At 35.3% G+C, this 20,713-nt stretch overlaps 2 protein-coding genes across 4 annotated transcripts in view; one reads left to right on the top strand and one right to left on the bottom strand.

The window, feature by feature from the left end:
• Positions 1-19,648, bottom strand: part of LOC145969161 (cell growth regulator with RING finger domain protein 1) — a 27,330-nt gene extending 7,682 nt beyond the window's left edge. The window contains exons 1-3 of one of the 3 annotated variants that reach the window (XM_083095039.1): positions 19,501-19,648; positions 18,101-18,367; positions 13,815-13,984 (exon numbers count right to left, since the gene is read on the bottom strand). In XM_083095039.1, coding sequence (XP_082951165.1) covers positions 13,815-13,984; positions 18,101-18,198 — 268 coding nt within the window. In that variant the 5' untranslated portion in view covers positions 18,199-18,367; positions 19,501-19,648. Of the gene's footprint in view, positions 1-13,814; positions 13,985-18,100; positions 18,999-19,500 lie in introns of those variants that run through there. The other 2 variants (XM_083095040.1, XM_083095038.1) reach the window with 2 other exon arrangements.
• Positions 19,267-20,713, top strand: LOC145969166 (acylphosphatase-1). Its single transcript, XM_083095053.1, has 4 exons — positions 19,267-19,452; positions 19,546-19,562; positions 20,248-20,357; positions 20,440-20,713. Exons 1-4 carry the CDS (start codon positions 19,320-19,322, stop codon positions 20,552-20,554), a joined length of 375 nt encoding a protein of 124 aa, XP_082951179.1. The 5' UTR covers positions 19,267-19,319; the 3' UTR covers positions 20,555-20,713.

Here is a 20,713-nt window from a genome sequence, read left to right as displayed (position 1 = left end):
TTCGAATTCAGCGGGCCAAAATACATAAGACTAGCCTAGTCAGATCGCCAGCACAGGGTACTTTTTTTTTGTGGGCCTGTGTAATTAAATTTATTTGACTTCAGCAAAATTTATTAAATCTAAAGAAATATTTTTCTCTGTGTGTTAAGAATATCTCTTTAGAAGATTTTGCTCTTAACTTAAGAGGATCCTCTTGGCATCTATTTTAGTGGTATATATTCTAAAGCTAAGTGGCATATTCTTAAGTTAAGAATACAATTTTTTCGGTTTTGAAGAAAAAATATGTAATTTGCAATTAACAATTCCATATTTTTTCTTAAAAACAACTATGTGTTTTCTTTACACCAATTGATTCCTCTCATTATTTTATACATAAAAGTATGAAGGTAAGATAATCGAAAAATGAATATTTTACAAGATATTTTACGGTTTATGTAAAATTAAGAAATTATTTCAAGCCTCATAACTCAAAAAGTACTTAACGAAAAGGTACTTAATTATAGTGTTTTGGAAAGCTCTCAAGATAAGCTACAAGAATATGCAATGACAAATAGTAGGTTCCATTTAAGAAATTGAAGGTGACCTTCATGTGACCTTCAAATAACTCTTCAAGGTCAAACCAATGATACCATCTTATGGTCCCCTCGAAACCAAACAACTTTTGTCTGAAACATTTTTCTCTCCCGGGCTTGGTTTTCGAGTTATTCTCCATTAAAGGTTAAAATGGTCCACCCTGTATATATATATATATATATATATATATATATATATATATATATATTAAAAAAGTTAATAAATATGCAAGTACACACACACACACACACAAAAGCAAACAGCTAAAAAAATAGAGAATTAGTTTCCTTACATTTCTTTCAACAAATTCTACGATCGCGATTATACATGTAGACATAAAAATGAGACCCGATTAAAAATCTGCAGATTAAATTTATAGACATTTAAATGTCAAGATTTTGACGTTATGATATAATATATGAATTTTCAAATTATCGCGATAAATATGATTATCATATCTCGAAAAACAAGTCAAACACATGTTTCTCATTTTTTAATTAAATTTTTTATACTAATAATATATCATACATATATATATACAGTGTGTGTGTGTACTTGCATATTTATTAATTTTTTTAATTTTATCACTCTAGGAGAGAAGAGGATCAACGAAGCGGCTAATGTTTGGAGTAATTTATATAGGCGGATGAAATTAATTCGATCATTCGGTTTCCCAGCAATTACGCTCGCGGTAACACAATTCGATCCGGCTGTGACGGCATGTAACGTGGCGCAATATTGCGCGATATACAAGAGGCATGTGTAACGCGCGTGTGCGCGGGACCGGTATTACTATCGAGACTACGAATTTTTGTTACGGTGTCTCTCTCTTTCTCGGCGGACTTGCCTTCCAGGAGAGAAAGAGAGAGAGAGAGAGAGAGAAGAAGAATGAGAGGGAAAGAGTCAAGAGGCGCTTCGAGACGCGCGTTCGCCGCTTAATTGCGCAAACGCTTCGTGTTTTGCAACGCTCCGTATAATTCAACCATCCACCTGCACGACGTTGATGCTCTTCCTTTCCGTTCGCCGGAGAACGCATCGTCGAACCGATTGCATACGAGGATAATCCCTGGACGATCCTGGACAATCGCTTAATTGCTATTAATTTTTTTAACCCGTGAGCCTCGTCACACTCGGTTGCGACAAGAGGAATAATACCTTATTAACGCCAATGAACCTTAATAGAGTTCCGCAGATGCCGTTCAAAGGTAGTCGTGCGATCGATTGAAAAAATCATTGATGTTTCTCTGCAAATATTTCTCATTAAATGATTTTAAATATTTTAAAAATCAAGTTTCTCTGAATAAATATAAAATGCGTTTTAATTTCTTAGGAAGAATTTATGTATATTTTTAAAATGTAAAATTGATTTCATGGCAAATATTATATTTACAAATTGCTCTTAAGTACTTGGCTAATAGTAATTATTTATTTCCTATTTAGTTTTGATATTTTACTTTTTAATATTTTTTTAGGAAAATTATTTGTTGAGGTTTTGTTTTTTAGAGAAATGATTCTGTGAGGGAAAATTATTGTAAATTATTTTGAAGGACTTTTTTCATTAAACATTTAGTTGCATACAGGTAGAATATTTTTTATGTACTTATGTATTTTTTCTATCTTTGTAAGTTTTGTTTAGAGAGATATCACACCTTTTTATATCCTTTCTACAAATTAATTTTTGGGGAAAAATTTTTGTAAATTATTTTTAGGAATATTTTCTTATTAAACATTAAATTGTCGCCAACGTCATCATTTTCTCGCAGAGGAAAAGACGAAGGATGAATGTGACAGAAGGAAAAAATTCCTCGGATGCGTCGCGCGGTTGGCATAGTCGAAGCGGCTGACCTTTAATGATGGGCGGACCTACGTAAATCGCAAACATCTTTCACGGCATCTTTTATTCCCGACGCCGGGAATCTCGTTCTTATTGCTCGGACATCCTCGAGAGAGCGACAACGTTACGCGGCCGTTATTTCACGGCTGGTTACTAAAAATTATTGCGTAAGAGACGCGCTTTCGACTTTTTTTTTCTTCCTCTCGCGCTCCTCTCCCCTCCGTCGTCGTCACGGTCCCGTTCCGGGAGATGGATCCCAAAAGGACCAAGTTTCCAGGTGTCACACTTGGCTTCCGCCGAGCTTTTCTTCTCCAATTTCTATGAAAAAGAAAGAGATAGAGAGAGACTAATGATGACAAAAACGCCGGAAACAATCATATCGTTGGCCTCGAACGAGAGGAATCGAAGCCCCTTCTAGTACGAGGACTTTGGCAGCCAAGATGAATCGGAGTCTAGGTTGCGAGTCGAATCGAGCTCGACTTGACTCGCAACGAGCCGATCGTCGTCGGTAGCTTTCACTTTCGTTGGCCTCTCGAGAGAGAATTCTCTCGAGATCTCGACCGCTCGCCGGATTTTCGACCCCGGCTTCCCCGAGAGGATCCTATCTGCTTCGTCTCGTCTCGTCCTTAGATCGAGAAGGATCGTTCTCGATTCGCGAAACTGGCCGGCAGACCGCGTCTTGCCTTCGTTTGCCTTTTTTCACTCATTCACTCTCCTCTTTTCCGACAATATTTGCGTTCCCCAAGGATACTCGAACAGATCTCTCGAAGCAGACGCGTTCAAAGCACACTCGTACGGTATAGATTCAACACAATTTCTAGTTTCGCAAGAAGAGCTTATGGAAATTGACACTTGTAGAGATGTCGAAAGATGTACAAAAAATATTTCGTTACTTGTCTCCCTTTCTCTGTCATTTATCCTCGATAGTTGTTGACAAACGCTAATCGACAATCTGCATTGCTTAACATTTTTATATTACATTTTGCAATTGCAGAAAAATATAATACGAAAATGTTAAAGAATGCGAAAAAAAGGAAGCAGATTTTTTTGCAATAATTTAATCCAACCATCAGAAGATCAATCGAGTTCGTTAACAAGTATAGCATACACAGAAAAAAAATAAGTGTCAAATCAAGACTTATATACTTAAACTAACGCGTTCATTGTTTCGTATATACGTAACAATTTATAATCTTCTTAGAAAAATTTCTTCTTAGAATAATTTTAAATTTCAACAATGTTATAGTCTTACTTTAATATTGTAATCGTCACCTCAAGAATAAATAATTATTTAACTGTACTTTAAGAAAATTATAATCTTTGATTTAAAAATGTTATTTTCTATCTAACATTGTTTCTTTTCCATTCGAGAAAATTAAATCTTAAAATCATAAGAATATATTTTTCTTGATTGAACGATATAAAATGGCTTCATTCAAGTAAGCAATTATTCGAGCAATTATATTTTTCTTTAATTAATGCAATATAGTATCATTTCAAGATTTCCATGTTAAAACTAAATATATTTTCAAAACAAGAATGTCCTTTTTTTCTGTGTACTTTTCGAGAATGAAATGGAAGAACCAATAATAAGTAAGGCTTATTTAAGATCAGGAAAAGCGCAGGTGATATTGCGTGATATATAAATCTATAATTTTAAAAAAAAACAAGCTTTTCCTGGTTTTAAATTAGCCTTCCTTATTATTATTATTATTGATTTATCATTTGGACCATTTACGTATATTGTGTCAATTTAATTAAAATATCTTTTTGATCCTTTGTGAAATGGAAGAGAGGGAAAGAAAGGAATTCTACATACGACCAAGCCCAAGATCGTCGGCAGATCAAGGTTAGCGATGATCGGCTGATCGAGAGTGGTCGATCTCTTTATTCCTTGCGAGGTGCGTACGTGCAAATTCGCACGTTTCCCTCGCGACCAAACGCTTGTAAAACTGTTGTTTACGACCTGGAATTATTTTTCGAGCCAAAATATTAAAGAATTTTTCGATTATACCAGTCGATCACTGATTTAGCGCCCGAATATTCCAACGTGACAAAAACTACGCGCTTTTATAGCGGTTACATCTCCTTTTAGGGACAGTCGATATTAATCTCGAAAATATTGATCGAAATTGCAAAAAAGATAAGGAAAGAGATTGAATTGCAAATAAAGGTCAAAGTAGTTGAAACTATTCAGAAATAATATAAAGAATACAATAAAAGAATATAATAAAAATAAATTTGTACTAAGTCCAAAAAAATACTACAAAAAAATATTCAACGAAAGACGTGATAATGATAATAAATTGCTAAACTTTTCAATAAAGTTTATATCAATTTTCCTTAAAAAAAAAAAGTAATGCAATATATTTCTGTTAAGATCCCATTTTTTCTATTAGAGAAAAAAAAACCAATATACCAAAATATTTATGCGATTCAAGATGTCGTGGCAGTCATTAGTTCCCGAGAGAAAAAAGATGTGAAAAACGAGAGAAGAATATTCAGCTGATTAGTCTTCTTTCCACGGATTTTCCCGAGCGTTACCTGCATTTTCACTACTCGTTCGTAAAATAAAAGCGGAGATAATTTCGTTCCATCGCGATCCGACCTGACCCGACGACGACGACGACGACGACGGTCGACTGGACGCGGAGGACTCGGTTCGCGGATTCTAACCGATCGAGACACGAGACAAGAGCCGGCTGCTGGCCGCTGGCCGCTGGCGCAATCGCCCGCGATTACGTAATGGGATTCGATAATCGAGCTGACCTATGCCTATAACGTTAAGTCTTCCGACGCGACCGCAGCCTCTCAAGGATACCGCCTCCCGGGGAATTACAAAACCCGAATTCTCGCCTCCGGGCGATCCTCGGGACTCGGGCTCCGAGGAAAAGGGTCAAGCTAGATGCGATCAGAGTCAGCGACTCAATGTTTTGAAATTGCTTAGCCTTTCACCGACAACAGCCTATCGCGACTAGGTAGGAGGTAGGTAATAACGCACCGAAATTTTCCTACGTTACTTGCGAAACTGGGTTAGAAGCGATTTTCACCATCACGTATCTCTTTGCGATCGAATTTTTTTAAATTCAAATTAGATTCCACTCGAGAGTGAAATTATCTTGATCGACTCAAATTGGCTCGTCATTAAAGAGGAATGCGCGCGAGAAGGATCGAACGATTACAATTAAAATATTAATATCGATGAAGGCGATTAGATCTCGAATTTATCTCGCGAGAGAGAAATAGAGGATTTTACTTTATTTATTTATAAATAATTATTATAAAATTATTTATTTATAAAATTTATTTATTTATAAATAAATAAATTATATTTATAATTATTTATAAATAAATAAAGTCTTTATATATTTTTATATATCTAAAATATTTATAAATAAATAAATAAAATTTATCTTTATATATCTAAAGACTTTATTTATTTATAAATAATTATTATAAAATTATTTATTTATAAAATTTTATTCATTTTATTTATTTGTAAAATCGAGGGAGGATCGCTGAGAAAAAAGAAAAAAAGCTTGCGGGGAAAAATCAGAAATGTACTAAACAATTTCGCAATCGGCTGTAAAAGCCGCTCTCTCGTTATCACTGTGGTGCACCCTCGTTATCACTCTCTCTCTCTCTCTCTCTCTCTCTCTCTCTCTCTCTCTCTCTCTCTCTCTCTCGCTTTGATTTTCTTACGGACGAGACGCGCCCGTTCCCGGCAATGTATCATCGTACGTGGCATTATTACGTATATACCGGGTGGGCGCGGGAGTCACGACCGAACCAAAGAAAGAGAAAAGAAAGAGGGAGAGAAAAGGATACGAGCGCGGGAGCGGGAACTCGACGACCATGGAACATGAAAGTGCGTCCCACATTCGTCGTAATCCGCGATCTGATCTTTCGGGCATGCGACATTTTTCGAACCCGTTTTTTACTAACGTTATTACATATCGTAACTTTCCTCTCCTTTTTTCTTCCCCTCCTCCCCTCGCGAGAAACGCGCAAGCTTGAAGGACAAAGACATCGTTTAGATTAAAACACGTGAGAAATTTTTTTCGCTCGTCGATTAGATCACGCGAATGAAAATGAGTGTCGTTTTATGATCGAACCGGACACGAGGAACTGTGCGAGAATCACATTTTTTTTTTACAAATTAGCCGCGGTGAAAAAATTATATGCCACTCATTTTAGATTCAATCTGAAGCGAAGAAATATTGCGTGTGTGTTCTTTTTTTCTGGTATCTTTTTTTATAGATTAGAATATCTATCTTATTAATATGTATTCGAATAATTTTTGCACAATTTAATCTACTTAACTTAATCTGCAGACATAAAATACTTTGAAATGTCATGTTCATGTTGTGAAGTTTTGTCTGCTAGCTATCTTTTTTTTTTCATATGTACAATGCACCGAGGGATCTCTTACATCAGATCTGGCACCAGGTCACCTTCAAAGAGACAGAACAATTCACGTAATAATTTTTTCACGTTTCTCATAACGAGAAACTGGAGGTTTAGAAGGATGGAAGAGATTAACATTGTCTCGGACACATTTCGCTTGGATGTTAAATTCCTACGCATTAATATCAGCCATTGTTTTCGCGCCACGTCTCCCTGGAAATGCGAATATTATACCGCGCATTGTCCTTTTTTTTCCTTATCCGCTTTCAAGAACAATCTTACACGAATCTTCCATTATTTTTCAACCGTAACACGAAAGATGGCAGGTGCAGTTTCGCAAAAACCGATTGCGCCAAATAATTATGTAATATACTCGATTAGTCGAAAACTCGGTTCGGTTTTTTTTTTTTTTAAAGGCTCGAGATTCTCTCGGAATTTCGTGTGTAACGAACCGATAGGTAAACGCAGAAAAAATTGCGCGATTCGCGCACTTTTCTTATCTCGATCCAATTACGAAACGTAATGAGTAATAACGAAATGAGAGCTTGCCTACACAGAAAAAAAAATAAGTGTCAAATCAAGACTTATATATTTAAACTAACGCGTTATTGTTTCGTATATACGTAACAATTTATAATCTTAGAAGAATTTAATAATTTTAAATTTCAACAATATTATAGTCTTACTTTAATATTGTAATCGTCGCCTCAAGAATATATAATTATTTAATTCTACTTTAAGAAAATTATAATCTTTGATTTAAAAATGTTATTTTCTATCCAACATTGTTTCTTTTCCATTCGAGAAAATTAAATCTTAAATCATAAGAATATATTTTTCTTGATTGAACTAATATAAAATGGCTTCATTCAAGTAAGCAATTATTCGAGCAATTATATCTTTCTTTAATTAACGCAATATAATCTCATTTCAAGATTTCCATGTTAAAGCTAAATAGATTTTCAAAACAAGAGTGTCCTTTTTTTCTGTCTATTCGCGCGCAACCTAAAACACATGTGTATCTCTCTTTCCTATTGTTACGCGAAGCCTCCTTCGTGCGGGAAGAGAGAAATTATGGTCACGTGAATTTCAATGCCGCATTAATTTCATTTTGCGTGACTCACAGCTTGCCAAAATCGGCCGCAAAACGACAATGGGATTCAAAGTATAATAGAGACATCCATATTCGCTGTCCTTATCGAGCGAATAATCTAACATAATAATAATAAAATCGTCATATATTATGTAATATAATGATATGAAAAATATACGCTTGCCTTGACACAAGATTATGAAATTGACGAAGAAAAAAGGCACATCTGATGCGCTCATTTGGCAGAACAGCTGTAGCATTTTCAAGCAAAATAAATAAAGAGATATGAGAAATGGGAAAAATATATTTTATATATTTTTCATTTTATTTCAACTTTTTCTTCATTCATTCTTTTTATTATTTTTTTATTATTATTTTTATTATTATTTTTTGTTTTATTATTATATTTTTAATTATTTTTCAATTAAAAAAAATGAATAAAAAAATAAATTATTCATAAATTATGCAAAATTAAAAAATATATTCGATAAAAGTATATTTTTTAATTTTGCAAATTATTTAAATTTGAATATAAAGTATACATATATCGAATCTTATTTTAATTTATTATCTCAGAATAACGATTAGGCAATTTATTACATAATAGACGTTACAACATAGTTTCCTTATCGCTCGCATCATTCTAAAATAATGTTGCCGTAAAGAGAAAAAAAAATGAGAAATTAGGCATCTCATCGAGATTCACCTTCGCGAGTTCCGTTAATGACCATAATGGCTTATGAAAAGAGCGAGCCTTCTCTCAACGCGAATAAATCATCATCTCGCGCGGCGAGATGCGCAGCTTCCTCGAGAACGCGCGATAATTAACTCGCGCCTATATATAAATCGAATGCGCAATCGAAAAAGAAAAAGGCGAGAAAAATCCACTCGAGCCGATTCCCGCGAGCGTATCCAACGTTCTCGCGCTTTATCAAGAGCGAGCTTTAATGTCAAGTTTAAGCCGACTGTGCGTTTCGCCGGTTTCGCAAACTGACGTTTCGCGACGACTCCACCTCGACGAGATGCCGACGTGTTTGACCATCTCCCGTGTGTTTCAATCGATCATTCCTTCTCTCTTTGGACTCGGTATCGCGAAATCGTGCGAATTGCGAAAGGTAATAGCGGCGATCGAGAGAATCGTGAGAGAGAGAAGATCTCGGGGGAACCTGCAGTTGCGACACACGCACGCAATTACGCAACCTGCATATAACTCGCGTCGGATTATGCGCCAGAGTTACGTTGGACAGACGTACATACGCACATACGCACACGTACACGCGCGCGCGCATATATTTGCCATACCAGAGATAACCGGCGACACGTCAAAGTTAGTTCGCGGTGTGCCGAGTCGTCTAGAAAGTAATATCGAATTTTTTCAAAAGACGAAAGATATATTTGAAGAGTTGCTGAGGAACGAAAAGGAGTTTTTATCGCTTGAAATATTTTCTTATTCGATTAAATTAATTGTAAAATTTTTTAATTACTAATAATAATTTTTAAATTATTAAATTATTTATAAAAAATTCAAATTTTAAGAACATTTTTAAATTGTTTCATTTAATTTATTCATTTCAATTCAAAAAATTTATAGTTTATCTCATAAATTTTTAATATATATCAATATTATTTTCCTCCTAATATTTTTTTAAAGTCGAATTAAGCGATCCAGTCTGCTCTATTATAGCAATTTGAAAAATTGATGATTTTTTTAAGCATTCTTTTTTAATATTAAAAATTTATTTTTTTGGTGTTTTATATATATTGATGTTTATATAAGTAGTACGTCTCTTTAAATTTTGGATATTCAACTTTTTTGTTTAATAGGAGCTTATCGTGTTCAAAAATGAAGCATAATTATCTGAAATGAAAAAACTTTAATTTCATTACGTAGGATATTTTTGGGATATTGGATTTAAAATTTAAAAAATTAATATTTAATATTTGTCTGATTTTCAAGAAATGAAAAAATTTCAGCAATATCTAATTTTAAAATGACACTATTTCGTTATTTCTCAATTTTTTTTAGTGAAATTCAGTATCCAAAAAATATCCCTGTTCCTTTATTTCAAACAATCATACGAGAAACATCGATGAAATATTTTTCAACACGCTTATACAAGGCTTGTATTGAATAAAACAAGCTAGATACCAAGATACTAACATTTTTTAAATTTCAAAAAAATCCATTTCTAATATCCTTTCCAAAAATCATCAATTTTTCGTGCTAAATAGTCCTCAAGTTGAATTACTACCAGGAATATGATTATAAGAAGGATTTCGCTTTGAGAGAGAGAGAGAGAGAGAGAGAGAGAGAGAGAGAGAGAGAGAGAGAGAGAGAGAGAGAGAGAGAGAGAGAGAGAGAGAGAGAGACAATATCGACTTGGAAAGACGAGCAGGGCTCGACAAGAGATTTTATTTCTTTTCACGTTGACGTCGTAAATACCGTGTTTGCTTCGCAACGGAATAAATTTGTCTCATCCGACCGCGGAGAATTTTTCCTACACCCGCGCGCTGTCCTTTACAGCATCGAGCATCGCGCCTCGGAATCAAGGGCGATCGATGTTTTCGAATTCCGTTCTCGTGGGCGACCGTGTTAAGACCCTGAGGGTTACGCGATAAGATTCGGTGAAGTCTCCTTTTTTTCTTTTTTCTTTTAAGGACACCGTGCGATCCGATTCAAGTTTCGGCCATTTTTCGATGACGCGATCTGCAAATCGACTAATCATTTTATAATTATTTAATCTTTCCCACCAGGAAAAACAAAAAAAAGTGTATATAAAAAAATTGAATGGAATAATAAATCATGTTTAATTCCTTTTGCGTAGGACCGATCTTTAATAATTTTCTGTTCCGTTGAAAAATCGACCGCATGTGATTAATGACTTATAACATATATTTCATAAAACTTTTATAAGATTGCAAAAATTTTATAAAAAATACCTCATAAATTAAAATTAAAAATTAATCAAATGACAAATGTACAAATCTGCACGTTATTCCAAGGTGAAAAGAAAAAGAATTATATCCAATCAATTATGATAAACACTCGATAATTTTTTTTTATTAATTATTCTCTTATTTTTTGAGTTAGTAAAAAATTGCATTATGTAATATATATTACCATACGAGCGTAATTGAATAATTACTAGCTTGATGCGACAGTAAACTAAGAGTCTCGACGTCTCGCGTACTTTAGCGAAAAAAGAGAGGAGAGGAAAAAGATGGCGAGTCTGAGGAGACTCTCGTCAGAAGCGATCAATGGTTGACAAAAGTCAAGCGACTCACGCTCGGTGACCCAACGACACACGCGGTCAAGGTGGCCTTTCGTAATTCAAGCTGTGAACCTCCGTCGTTGCTGGCACCTGGCATGCCAATTACACGCGACGCTCTCGTCTTTTTCTTGTTATGCACGGCCTATCGAGATAACCCACTTTTCGTCGCGAGCTTGGCCGATCGACACACGCGAGGACCGGTCCCCTTCTCTTTCTCTTTTTGGCCAATTAACCCTTCACCCATTGGACCTGCCCAAGTTGATCTTCGCCAATTTCCTTCTTTTATGCAAACTAATATTTTCTAGAAACTTTATTACCTAATTATGGATGCGTAAATATGGATATATGCTCGAATGACGAAACTGGGAGAGTCATCGTAACGAATATTATGCAAACAAGACCGGTAAAAAAAGAGTTTTTTAACGCGTGCCAAATTAAATTCTCTAGAAATTCAGTTTAATAACTGTATCGATAATTTTTTTCTCTGTCATAAATGTAGTACACAGAAAAAAAAGGACATTCTTGTTTTGAAAATATATTTAGTTTTAACATGGAAATCTTGAAATGAGATTATATTGCGTTAATTAAAGAAAAATATAATTGCTCGAATAATTGCTTACTTGAATGAAGCCATTTTATATCGTTCAATCAAGAAATATATATTCTATGATTTTAAGATTTAATTTTCTCGAATGGAAAAGAAACAATGTTGGATAGAAAATAACATTTTTAAATCAAAAATTATAATTTTCTTAAAGTACAATTAAATAATTATATATTCTTGAGACGACAATTACATTAAAATAAGACTATAATATTGTTGAAATTTAAAATTATTAAATTCTTCTAAGAAGATTATAAGTTGTTGCGTATATACGAAACAATAAACGCGTTAGTTTAAGTATATAAGTTTTGATTTGACACTTATTTTTTTCTGTGTATAAATATCCAAAGAATTTTTGCTTTAAATAATTACTTTATAAAATCAGGTTGTCTACAAATTTTGTGAGAAAATTCCCTAATCTTCCAGATATTTTTGTTCAAAATTCCATGTAAAGTTGAAGAATTTTTATAGATCAAGTTTATTTTTTTAAATTAAACATTCTGCATCGTATACTTTTTATAGAAGAAACGATAAAGAGCCATAAATTCCAAACATTTGCCATTTGCATATTTTCTACTGTTATCACTGAAAATTACAATACTGTATATTCAATCTTTTGTTTAGCTGTTAGAAAAACAAAAAGAGAGACATATTTGATATATTCTTTAAATTAAAAAAAAATTCTATGAGAATTCTCTAATTATAAAAAAAAAATTCCTGAGAATTTCAGTCTTTTTCCAGAAAGTATACACCTTGCAAAATATTATGAAATGACGATTTTCTCAATGCAGTTTCACTGAACGTGACTCTCGTAACGCGTTTAATTGTAAGATTCGTTTACGCACTGGAAAAAAAAGTTAGCTATAATTGTATAGTAAAAAAAATTGTAGTTGAGATATCTATTTTCATAATTATCATTACAATGTTGGTAATAATAACCTTGTACTAGTAATATAACTGCGTATTAATAATAACTTCAAAAAATAATTGCCGTTAAATAGCCACATTTATGACAACTTTTTTTTATCAGTACGTAAATTGCTATTCGCAAAACGCAGTTTGCAGGAGTAGAAAAACATGGACGATGCATTTATAAATTACAAATTGCGTCGCAAAGTCTAACTTTTAACTAGAAAATGATAAAAAAACATCAGAGCTTTGCCATAGATAGTCGCTGTAGATTAAATAATAAATCGTGGCCTATATATTTATATTAAAAGACATGTAAAACTTGTACGCGAAGAATATTACGTGGCACGAGAAGTCATCGGGACATTCTTCGAAAATGATTTTATTATAACGCTATCATTTGCATATTACTATGATCAATCAACGCAGAGAAAAAGTCGGATTAATTAATTCATCTTGTCGCGTGCGTTCATTTACGATAACATTTTGTTCCGCGAACTGCGACACCTATGTACACAGAAAAAAAGACATTCTTGTTTTGAAAATATATTTAGTTTCAACATGGAAATCTTGAAATGATATTATATTGCATTAATTAAAGAAAAATATAATTGCTCGAATAATTGCTTACTTGAATGAAGCCATTTGATATAGTTCAATCAAGAAAAATATATTCTTATGATTTAAGATTTAATTTTCTCGAATGGAAAAGAAACAATGTTGGATAGAATTTAACATTTTTAAATCAAAGATTATAATTTTCTTAAAGTACAATTAAATAATTATATATTCTTGAGGCGACGATTACAATATTAAAGTAAGACTATAACATTGTTGAAATTTAAAATTATTAAATTCTTCTAAGAAGATTACAAATTGTTGCGTATATACGAAACAATGAACGCGTTAGTTTAGGTATATAAGTCTTGATTTATGACACTTATTTTTTTCTGTGCAGTCTCTAGAGCTCGATAGAGACGATAAAATCTGTTGTAAGATGCAACGAGATGTCTTGCCACACATCACATGCCAGGAGCATACGCTTGTAAATCAGCCAGGGGTTGACCCAGTCGAGGCTCAAGCTCGACGACGAGGAGGAGGCGCGAGAGGGGCAGAACTTACCGGCGTACGTACTCTTGAAGCTCTCGTGGAGCTTGAAGGTGAAGGGGATGTGGACCTTCATCATCTCCATTTGCGGTATACGTGGCGAATGCGTTATCACCCCGCCACCACCTCCACCGCCCCCGCCGAACATCAGGTCGTCGCCGTGGACGCGTAGCACCATCATGTTCCTGTGGACGAGACAAAAGACTTCCTTTAGATCGACTCTTTCATCGAGAAAGATGTTTTGCTGTTTCGGTGGATCGGCAACCGTTCGACGAGGAATAAGAGTCTTCGACGTTAATCATCTTTTGCGCTCTTGTAACTGTTAATTGTATTATTAATGGTTATCTAAAGCGTCGTGCACGCAACCTCGAGACCGAACGTGATGGTTCTCGGGCTGCCGGACAAAGGATTGCGACAGAATTTTGCATAAAAACCGGGAAAGTTGTTCGCGCGCGTGGTTTTAGTTCAAGAATCATCAGCCTTGCATTGTTTTTAAGCGGTCGAAGCGGTTTCGAGATAAAAGACACGGTAACGTCCTTCGAACGATTTTCGGCGGTGTTTATAATACGGGTTTTGAAACAACTGAGTGTGTCGTAAATGATGATCTCATAAGATTTATTTGTGAAATATTGTCAAATTTCCTTTCTGATATTTTATAAACCAATTAATAAATCGCCTTGAGATTTTTTAAATCATAAAGTTGATAATACCTAACAAATAGTGTCTTTAAAATCACCACATTTTTTCTATATCCTTCGTTATTAGAGATATACAGGGTGTTTCTTAAGTGCAACAAATTTTAGGAGATGATTCTTTGTCGAAAATTAAGGGGGGGTTTCTCATGTAAACATATACTCCTACATTCCTTCCTGTGAAGTTGCACTGCTCCAAAAATGGGGGTGGAAATTAGGTTTTTATTTTTTTCTCAAATTTGGAACATGTTAAAGAAATGAAATTAGGTGGATATTTTCTACTAGTAAAAAGGTTATTTATTAATATTTTCTTCAGCCTCCCGTATTGTTATAAGGGGATGAAACTAGCAACCCCTATTCAATTTTTTATTACAACTTTCTAAAAATCCCCCTTAAAAATTTCGACAAAAAATCATCCCCTAAAATTTTTCGTATTTATTAGGAAACACAATTATAAGGGGATGGCAATGAAAATAAAATTATTATTATTATAAATCTATTATTATTATTATTATTATTTATTACTCTTGATCGATCTTTACTCGATCGATCGTATTTTTGAACGATTTGATAAAAATGTCAAAAATCGAAGAAGTAAGGAATCGTAAATAAAATCGATTCCTTACTAAAATAAAATCCCGTTAGCCGATAACGGAAAGTCATTTGAGCAATGTGAAAAATTAGCGTCGCGTGAGTGTCATTGAAAGTCAATCGCTAATTTTGGAATCCCCGTCGATGATTAAATTCAGCAATCAAGTAACGTAGACACAGAACCGAGCAACAAATATGTAGAAGCGATCGTTCACAGACAAAAATTCGATCAACGTGTGAATCGAAGCTGCCAGTGACCTTGCGACCTTGAGACTCTAAAGAAATATACGTGCGCGATAAAAGTAAATCGGTGCGAGAGAGAGAGAGAGAGAGAGAGAGAGAGAGAGAGAGAGAGAGAGAGAGAGATAGAGAGAGAGAGAGAGAGAGAGAGACCGACAAAAGGGGATCCTGATTCAGAGATGCTGATCGTCGAGAGGCGCCTTCTCACGTGACGCATTAATAGACAAGGATAAATTTAAATCGAGAATTTAAATTTAAATCCTTGAGATGGAAGGGATTAAAAATCAGAGAACAGGTTCTCTTTGTAACCTGGATGTTTCAAGCACGTACGCTTGTGTCTATCTTTCTCTTACCTGCGCGTTTATAAGCGTGAAATTTAACAAATTAATGTTCCCATAACATCGAGAATGCCATATCCCTCGAGATCGTAATCTTCTAATCTTCTCGCTTTCTCGCCAACATTTCGTAGCGTTTCAAGCGTGTTACATGTGAAACGTGATATATCTATTATTATTATAAGTATACCTATTATTATAAATAAAAGTTCAATACTCTGGTTAAAATCGGAAAGAATTTTTCTCGGTTAAAATTGGAAGAATGAATTTCTCTCTTTTAATTTTAATTAGCTTACAGGGCTTACCCCGTATATTACTTTTTCGACGTTTACGACTTGCGTCACAAACATCTATAAAATTTCGTAATAAAATCTCGCAAGATATCGACATTAAAAGGGAAACCTTAGCATTCTATTTACTCGGTTGTCTGATGTCTATTATAAATTATATTATATAATACAGGATGTCAGAGGGCAATCTCTCGCCAAAAAAAGCTCTTGTAGCTTACCTCGAGAGCTTTTCAAAACACTATAATAAAGTATTTTTTTATCGAGTTATGAGGCTTGAAATAATTTCTTAATTTTACATAAACCATAAAATATCTAGTAAAATATTCATTTTTCGATTATCTTACCTTAGTACTTTTATGTACAAAATAATGAGAGGAATCAATTGGTGTAAAGAAACCACATAATTGTCTCGAAAAAAAAAATGTAATTGTTAATTGCAAATTATATATTTTTTATCGAATTATATATATTTTTTCTTAAATATATTATAATTAAATTGATTGATAAAAATTAATTGCGATCGAATCGCAATTGATCAAATAAAAAAAAATATTGCGTTTTTCGAGAAAGAGATACGAATGTCAAACATTTCTCGACTAGAAAAGAGATGCTCGAACGGTTCGAAATGGGAACTTTGCCCTGATTCTATTCAACATCTTTCAACACACATGTGTAAATCGCGAAAGCTAAAAGAAAAAGAGAGAGAGAGCGAGGAAGGAAGGAGAACGCGACGGCGAGGAAAATTATTGCTCGCGATCGCGAAGAGTTTCACGATTTACAAATAGTGCGACTTGGCTTTCGAGACTTGGTGCCTACTTTCGAGACTCCCCCGAGTACGAAAGTGGCTGCGTCACTCGAGAAAACTAGAGACACTTGTCGTCGTTATCGTCATCGTCATCGTCCCGAAGCGAACCTCGGAACCATCTCGATCAGTTCGACTAGATTCTCGGCTCTCAACCGAAGTCTCTCCTCCAGCTGTACGTCAAGCAAGATTATTGTCCATCCGCGTGTTTTGACCTTTCTTCGAGTTCAAAGAAACGCGAAATGAATGCAGAATCTCGCTTAATTATCTGTTACTCTGGAGGCGACGAATGATTAAAATAAGAGAGGAAGAGAGGCATTTTGTGTCTCGAAATGTCGTCTCGAGCGATCAGCTGACCGCTCGAGACGATCGCTCATAAAGCCTGACCTGAGACTCAAGAGCGATATTTTTAAAGCATCTGAAAAGTAAAGAATAAAGAATATCTTGTCACTTATGCATTCCTGCAATAAGTCTGTGCGTTTTTTTTCCTTCTTTTTCTTTCATGCACATCTTTAAAACTCTGAGAGAGATTAATGGCACGATGACAATCCCGGCGTGAATTTTAATAAACTCATATCCATTTGATTACCATCTCGATCATCATTAATCTTACTGATCGAAATTTAATGATCGATTTAAATCTATTACTCGAGAAAAAAAACACAAGTAGAAAGATAAATCGCGCAATAATTCTCACCGTGTCTCTTTCCTCCATCAAAAATATAAATAACTGATATAAAAATATTTAAAAAAAACTTTTTTTTACCAATCTTTACTAAGATTGATTTTATAAGATATTTAAAAGATTATAAATCGCAATTTCTTCTCCAATCATTTTCGAATCACACTCGATATTCGATTTTACCCCTCAAATTCAAAGTATACGATTAATATGCGCTGTAACAATGCGACTTCCTCTCTCGAGGAAACAATTATTCACTTAAACGAAAAGAGATAAGGCAGCGTCCGCGTCAGCAGACTCGCGATTAATTAGAAATTAATTAACGTCACGAATGTGGAATCGACTAAAGATGCACTCGCATTGCGAATAATATCACGTCTCGGGATCTTGGCCTTGGCTAAATTCCTCATTACGAGAAACACTGTAAGAAAATATTTACGGGCGTTAACCTCTCATCGCTGCGACGAGCCTTATCGCCGATTGATAAACGCTCGTCGTCTCGTGAAATCGTCGCGAGACGTGTCTCAACGCAACTCATTAAACAACGCGACATCACGAGAGAGAAAGATCGGGACGTCTCTGACGCATTAGCCCTCTTATCGAGAAAAGGATTACTCAAAGAGAGAGAGAGAGAGAGAGGGAGAGAGAGAGATAACGTGACATACATACCTCATGATAAAGAGAAAGACCCCGCAAAAGCATATGAGCACGGCGAGCACCGAGAAGATGTTGGACAGCTCCGCAACCGACACCAACATCGCCGTCATCGTCGCGTCGCGTCCGCCGCCGCGTCGTCCTCCTCAACACCGGGGTGGTCCGCGTCGCCCGCACACATGCACGCACAACACGCACACGACGACCCGAAGCCACACCACGAGCACCGTGTCCTCCTCCTCCTCCTCTTTTCCGCTCAGCTGTCAACTGTCAACTGTCAACCTGCTCGCGTTATCTTGTCGTCCCGCGTTATTCTCGGAGGCGCTTCGCGAGCGCGCCGTCGTCGACACCTCCGCATCGACCACGCGCGATGACGACGGCGACGGCGACGACGACGACGGTGATGACGATGGCAACGACGACACTTGCCTCGACTTATGCAATTGGCGCGGCAGACAGGTCGCTGCCGGCCGAGAGGCGACGCGTTGCCTTTTCTGGCATAGTCATCGAGATCGGAGCAAAGGGAGGGATGTGTAATAACCTGTACGCGAGCGAAACGAGAGACGGAAGAATCGACGCGTCGCGCACCGCCCGGCGGACCAGACGAGACTGACTTCGCGCTGACGCGCTGCGCCCCACTTATGCGCGACGCGCGACCAACTTCGCGTCGGTCGTTAGCCGCGTCGCCGCGAGAGCGCGCTGGCGTCGCCGCGGTTACGCGAATCCAAGAAAAATTTTATTACGATAAGAATATATATGATATATGTATAAATATTATATGCATATGTCTCATCTATTCTTTATATTTCTTTGTATTCCAATCTCTTTGAAAAATAGTCTATTATTCAAATATATTAGTCTATTATTAATATTTAATTAGTTTCCTTGTATTCTAATATTTGATTTTCGCGATAAATTATGTACAATGATTACGTATATAAACAACAATATTTCACAGTGTGCGACAGGCATTTCTTAATCGTTTTATTATTTAAAAAAAAGTATTTTACTAAAATAATTTCTTTTTAAGAAAAACGATCGGACAAGTGATTTTATTTTTTTAACTATTTAATTCCTAATTTGTTCGATTCGAAGAAAAAAAAAGACAGATATTCGTAAAAGAAGGCGAGATAGTCAATTTTGGGATGTCAAACAATGCCAATTATTTCTAAATATTGCGAACCAGCGACATCTGGATCGCGCAGAGTCGCCTCGGAAAACGGTTCAACGTCGAATGATCGTATTCACCCTCCTCGTTTGCTCATTAATCTCGTCGTCGTTTCTCGAGCAATCGTCGCCGTCGACGGGAAACCCGATAATGTCGAAGATAATCGCGGTAGATTTCGAGGTCTTCGGCATCGTGCAAGGTAAACAAAATGATGCGTCTCATCGACAATACGTTCCCGTTCTCTCACCTTTATTAACTCCATCAGTTTATAACATTGTGCTCTTTTTTTAAGGTGTCTTCTTCAGGAAGGTGGGTAAACCGGTAATATCAGAGACTTTTGATGATTTAATCGCGTCCGTCCGCGATTCACGACAAGGAAATCTACGCCGGAAAGCAACTCTCCCTCGCGACATCTACCGGGTGTCCGGCGAGTAATCGCGCATTGTTTATCTCATGTAGATATGGATGCGCATCCTTTTTATCGATTTAATTATTCATGCCTTTATCAACTATCGATGACGATGAAATCTGGAAAAGTTTTATTTAAATATATCTTGTTTTTACATGCATATATAGCAAAGCAAAAATTGACTTTGATCTTTTTTTTAATAATATATATTATAAAATTATATATATCAAGTATAAATTTGAGAGTCATGTAATAAAAATTAATTTTTTTAATTAATTTTTGTAAGCAATATATGTAATACAAATAATATATATAATAAAATACAATACAATACAATATTTATAAAATACAAATAATATATATAATATACTTATATTTTATTAATTTATTAGACTATCTTATATATATTATTTGTATTACATATATTGCCTACAAAAATTAATTTTCATTACATGACTCAAATTTATACTTGATTGTGCACATATATTTTCACAGTAAAAAATTCTCTGTTCGCTTTTACTCTTTTAAAATACCTTCTCTATATCGCTGTATCTCTAGATATCTTATTTGTGTTTGCGACTATAGTATACCCAGAAACGCGGCAAGGAATTGGGTCTGAAAGGATGGTGTATGAACACTTCGGACGGTACTGTCGTCGGCCACTTAGAGGGGGAAAAGTCTCAGGTCGAGGAGATGTAAGTTCTCGTTGATGCGAATGATAAGGTGCGATTCTCTCGTTCTTTCCTTTCAATCGCTTGCCTTTATTTTTCATTTCAGGAAACAGTGGCTTCGTCGTACCGGTAGTCCTCAGTCGCGGATAGACAAGGCGGAATTTCGTAACGAGAAGGAAATCTCGCAGCCGTCGTTTTCGAATTTTGAAATTCGACATTGAATTGGAAGTAGCACCTGCAAGCAAGAGATATGTAAAAAAAAATACAAATGCCTTCTAATAATTAGTTAGAACAATTCAAGTCGCTCTTGTATAATAAAATCGCTATTTAAATAAATATAATGTGAAACATTAAAAAATAAAATTTTCATCCTCCAGTGA

This window comes from Camponotus vicinus, unplaced genomic scaffold (genome assembly GCF_025532165.1).
Source record: "Camponotus vicinus isolate PSW18456_S1 unplaced genomic scaffold, iyCamVici1.0 SCAF_3, whole genome shotgun sequence".
Taxonomy (NCBI): domain Eukaryota; kingdom Metazoa; phylum Arthropoda; class Insecta; order Hymenoptera; family Formicidae; genus Camponotus; species Camponotus vicinus.
The sequence above is the reverse complement of the archived record's forward strand: the minus strand, read 5'-3'. Positions and strand labels throughout refer to the sequence as shown.

Bases quoted from the DNA above. Each gene is read 5' to 3' on its own strand.
- LOC145969166 (XM_083095053.1), top strand. From the start codon at position 19,320: ATGATCGTATTCACCCTCCTCGTTTGCTCATTAATCTCGTCGTCGTTT. The intron at 20,358-20,439 runs GTAAGTTCTCGT...TTTTCATTTCAG, and splicing joins AAGTCTCAGGTCGAGGAGAT to GAAACAGTGGCTTCGTCGTA.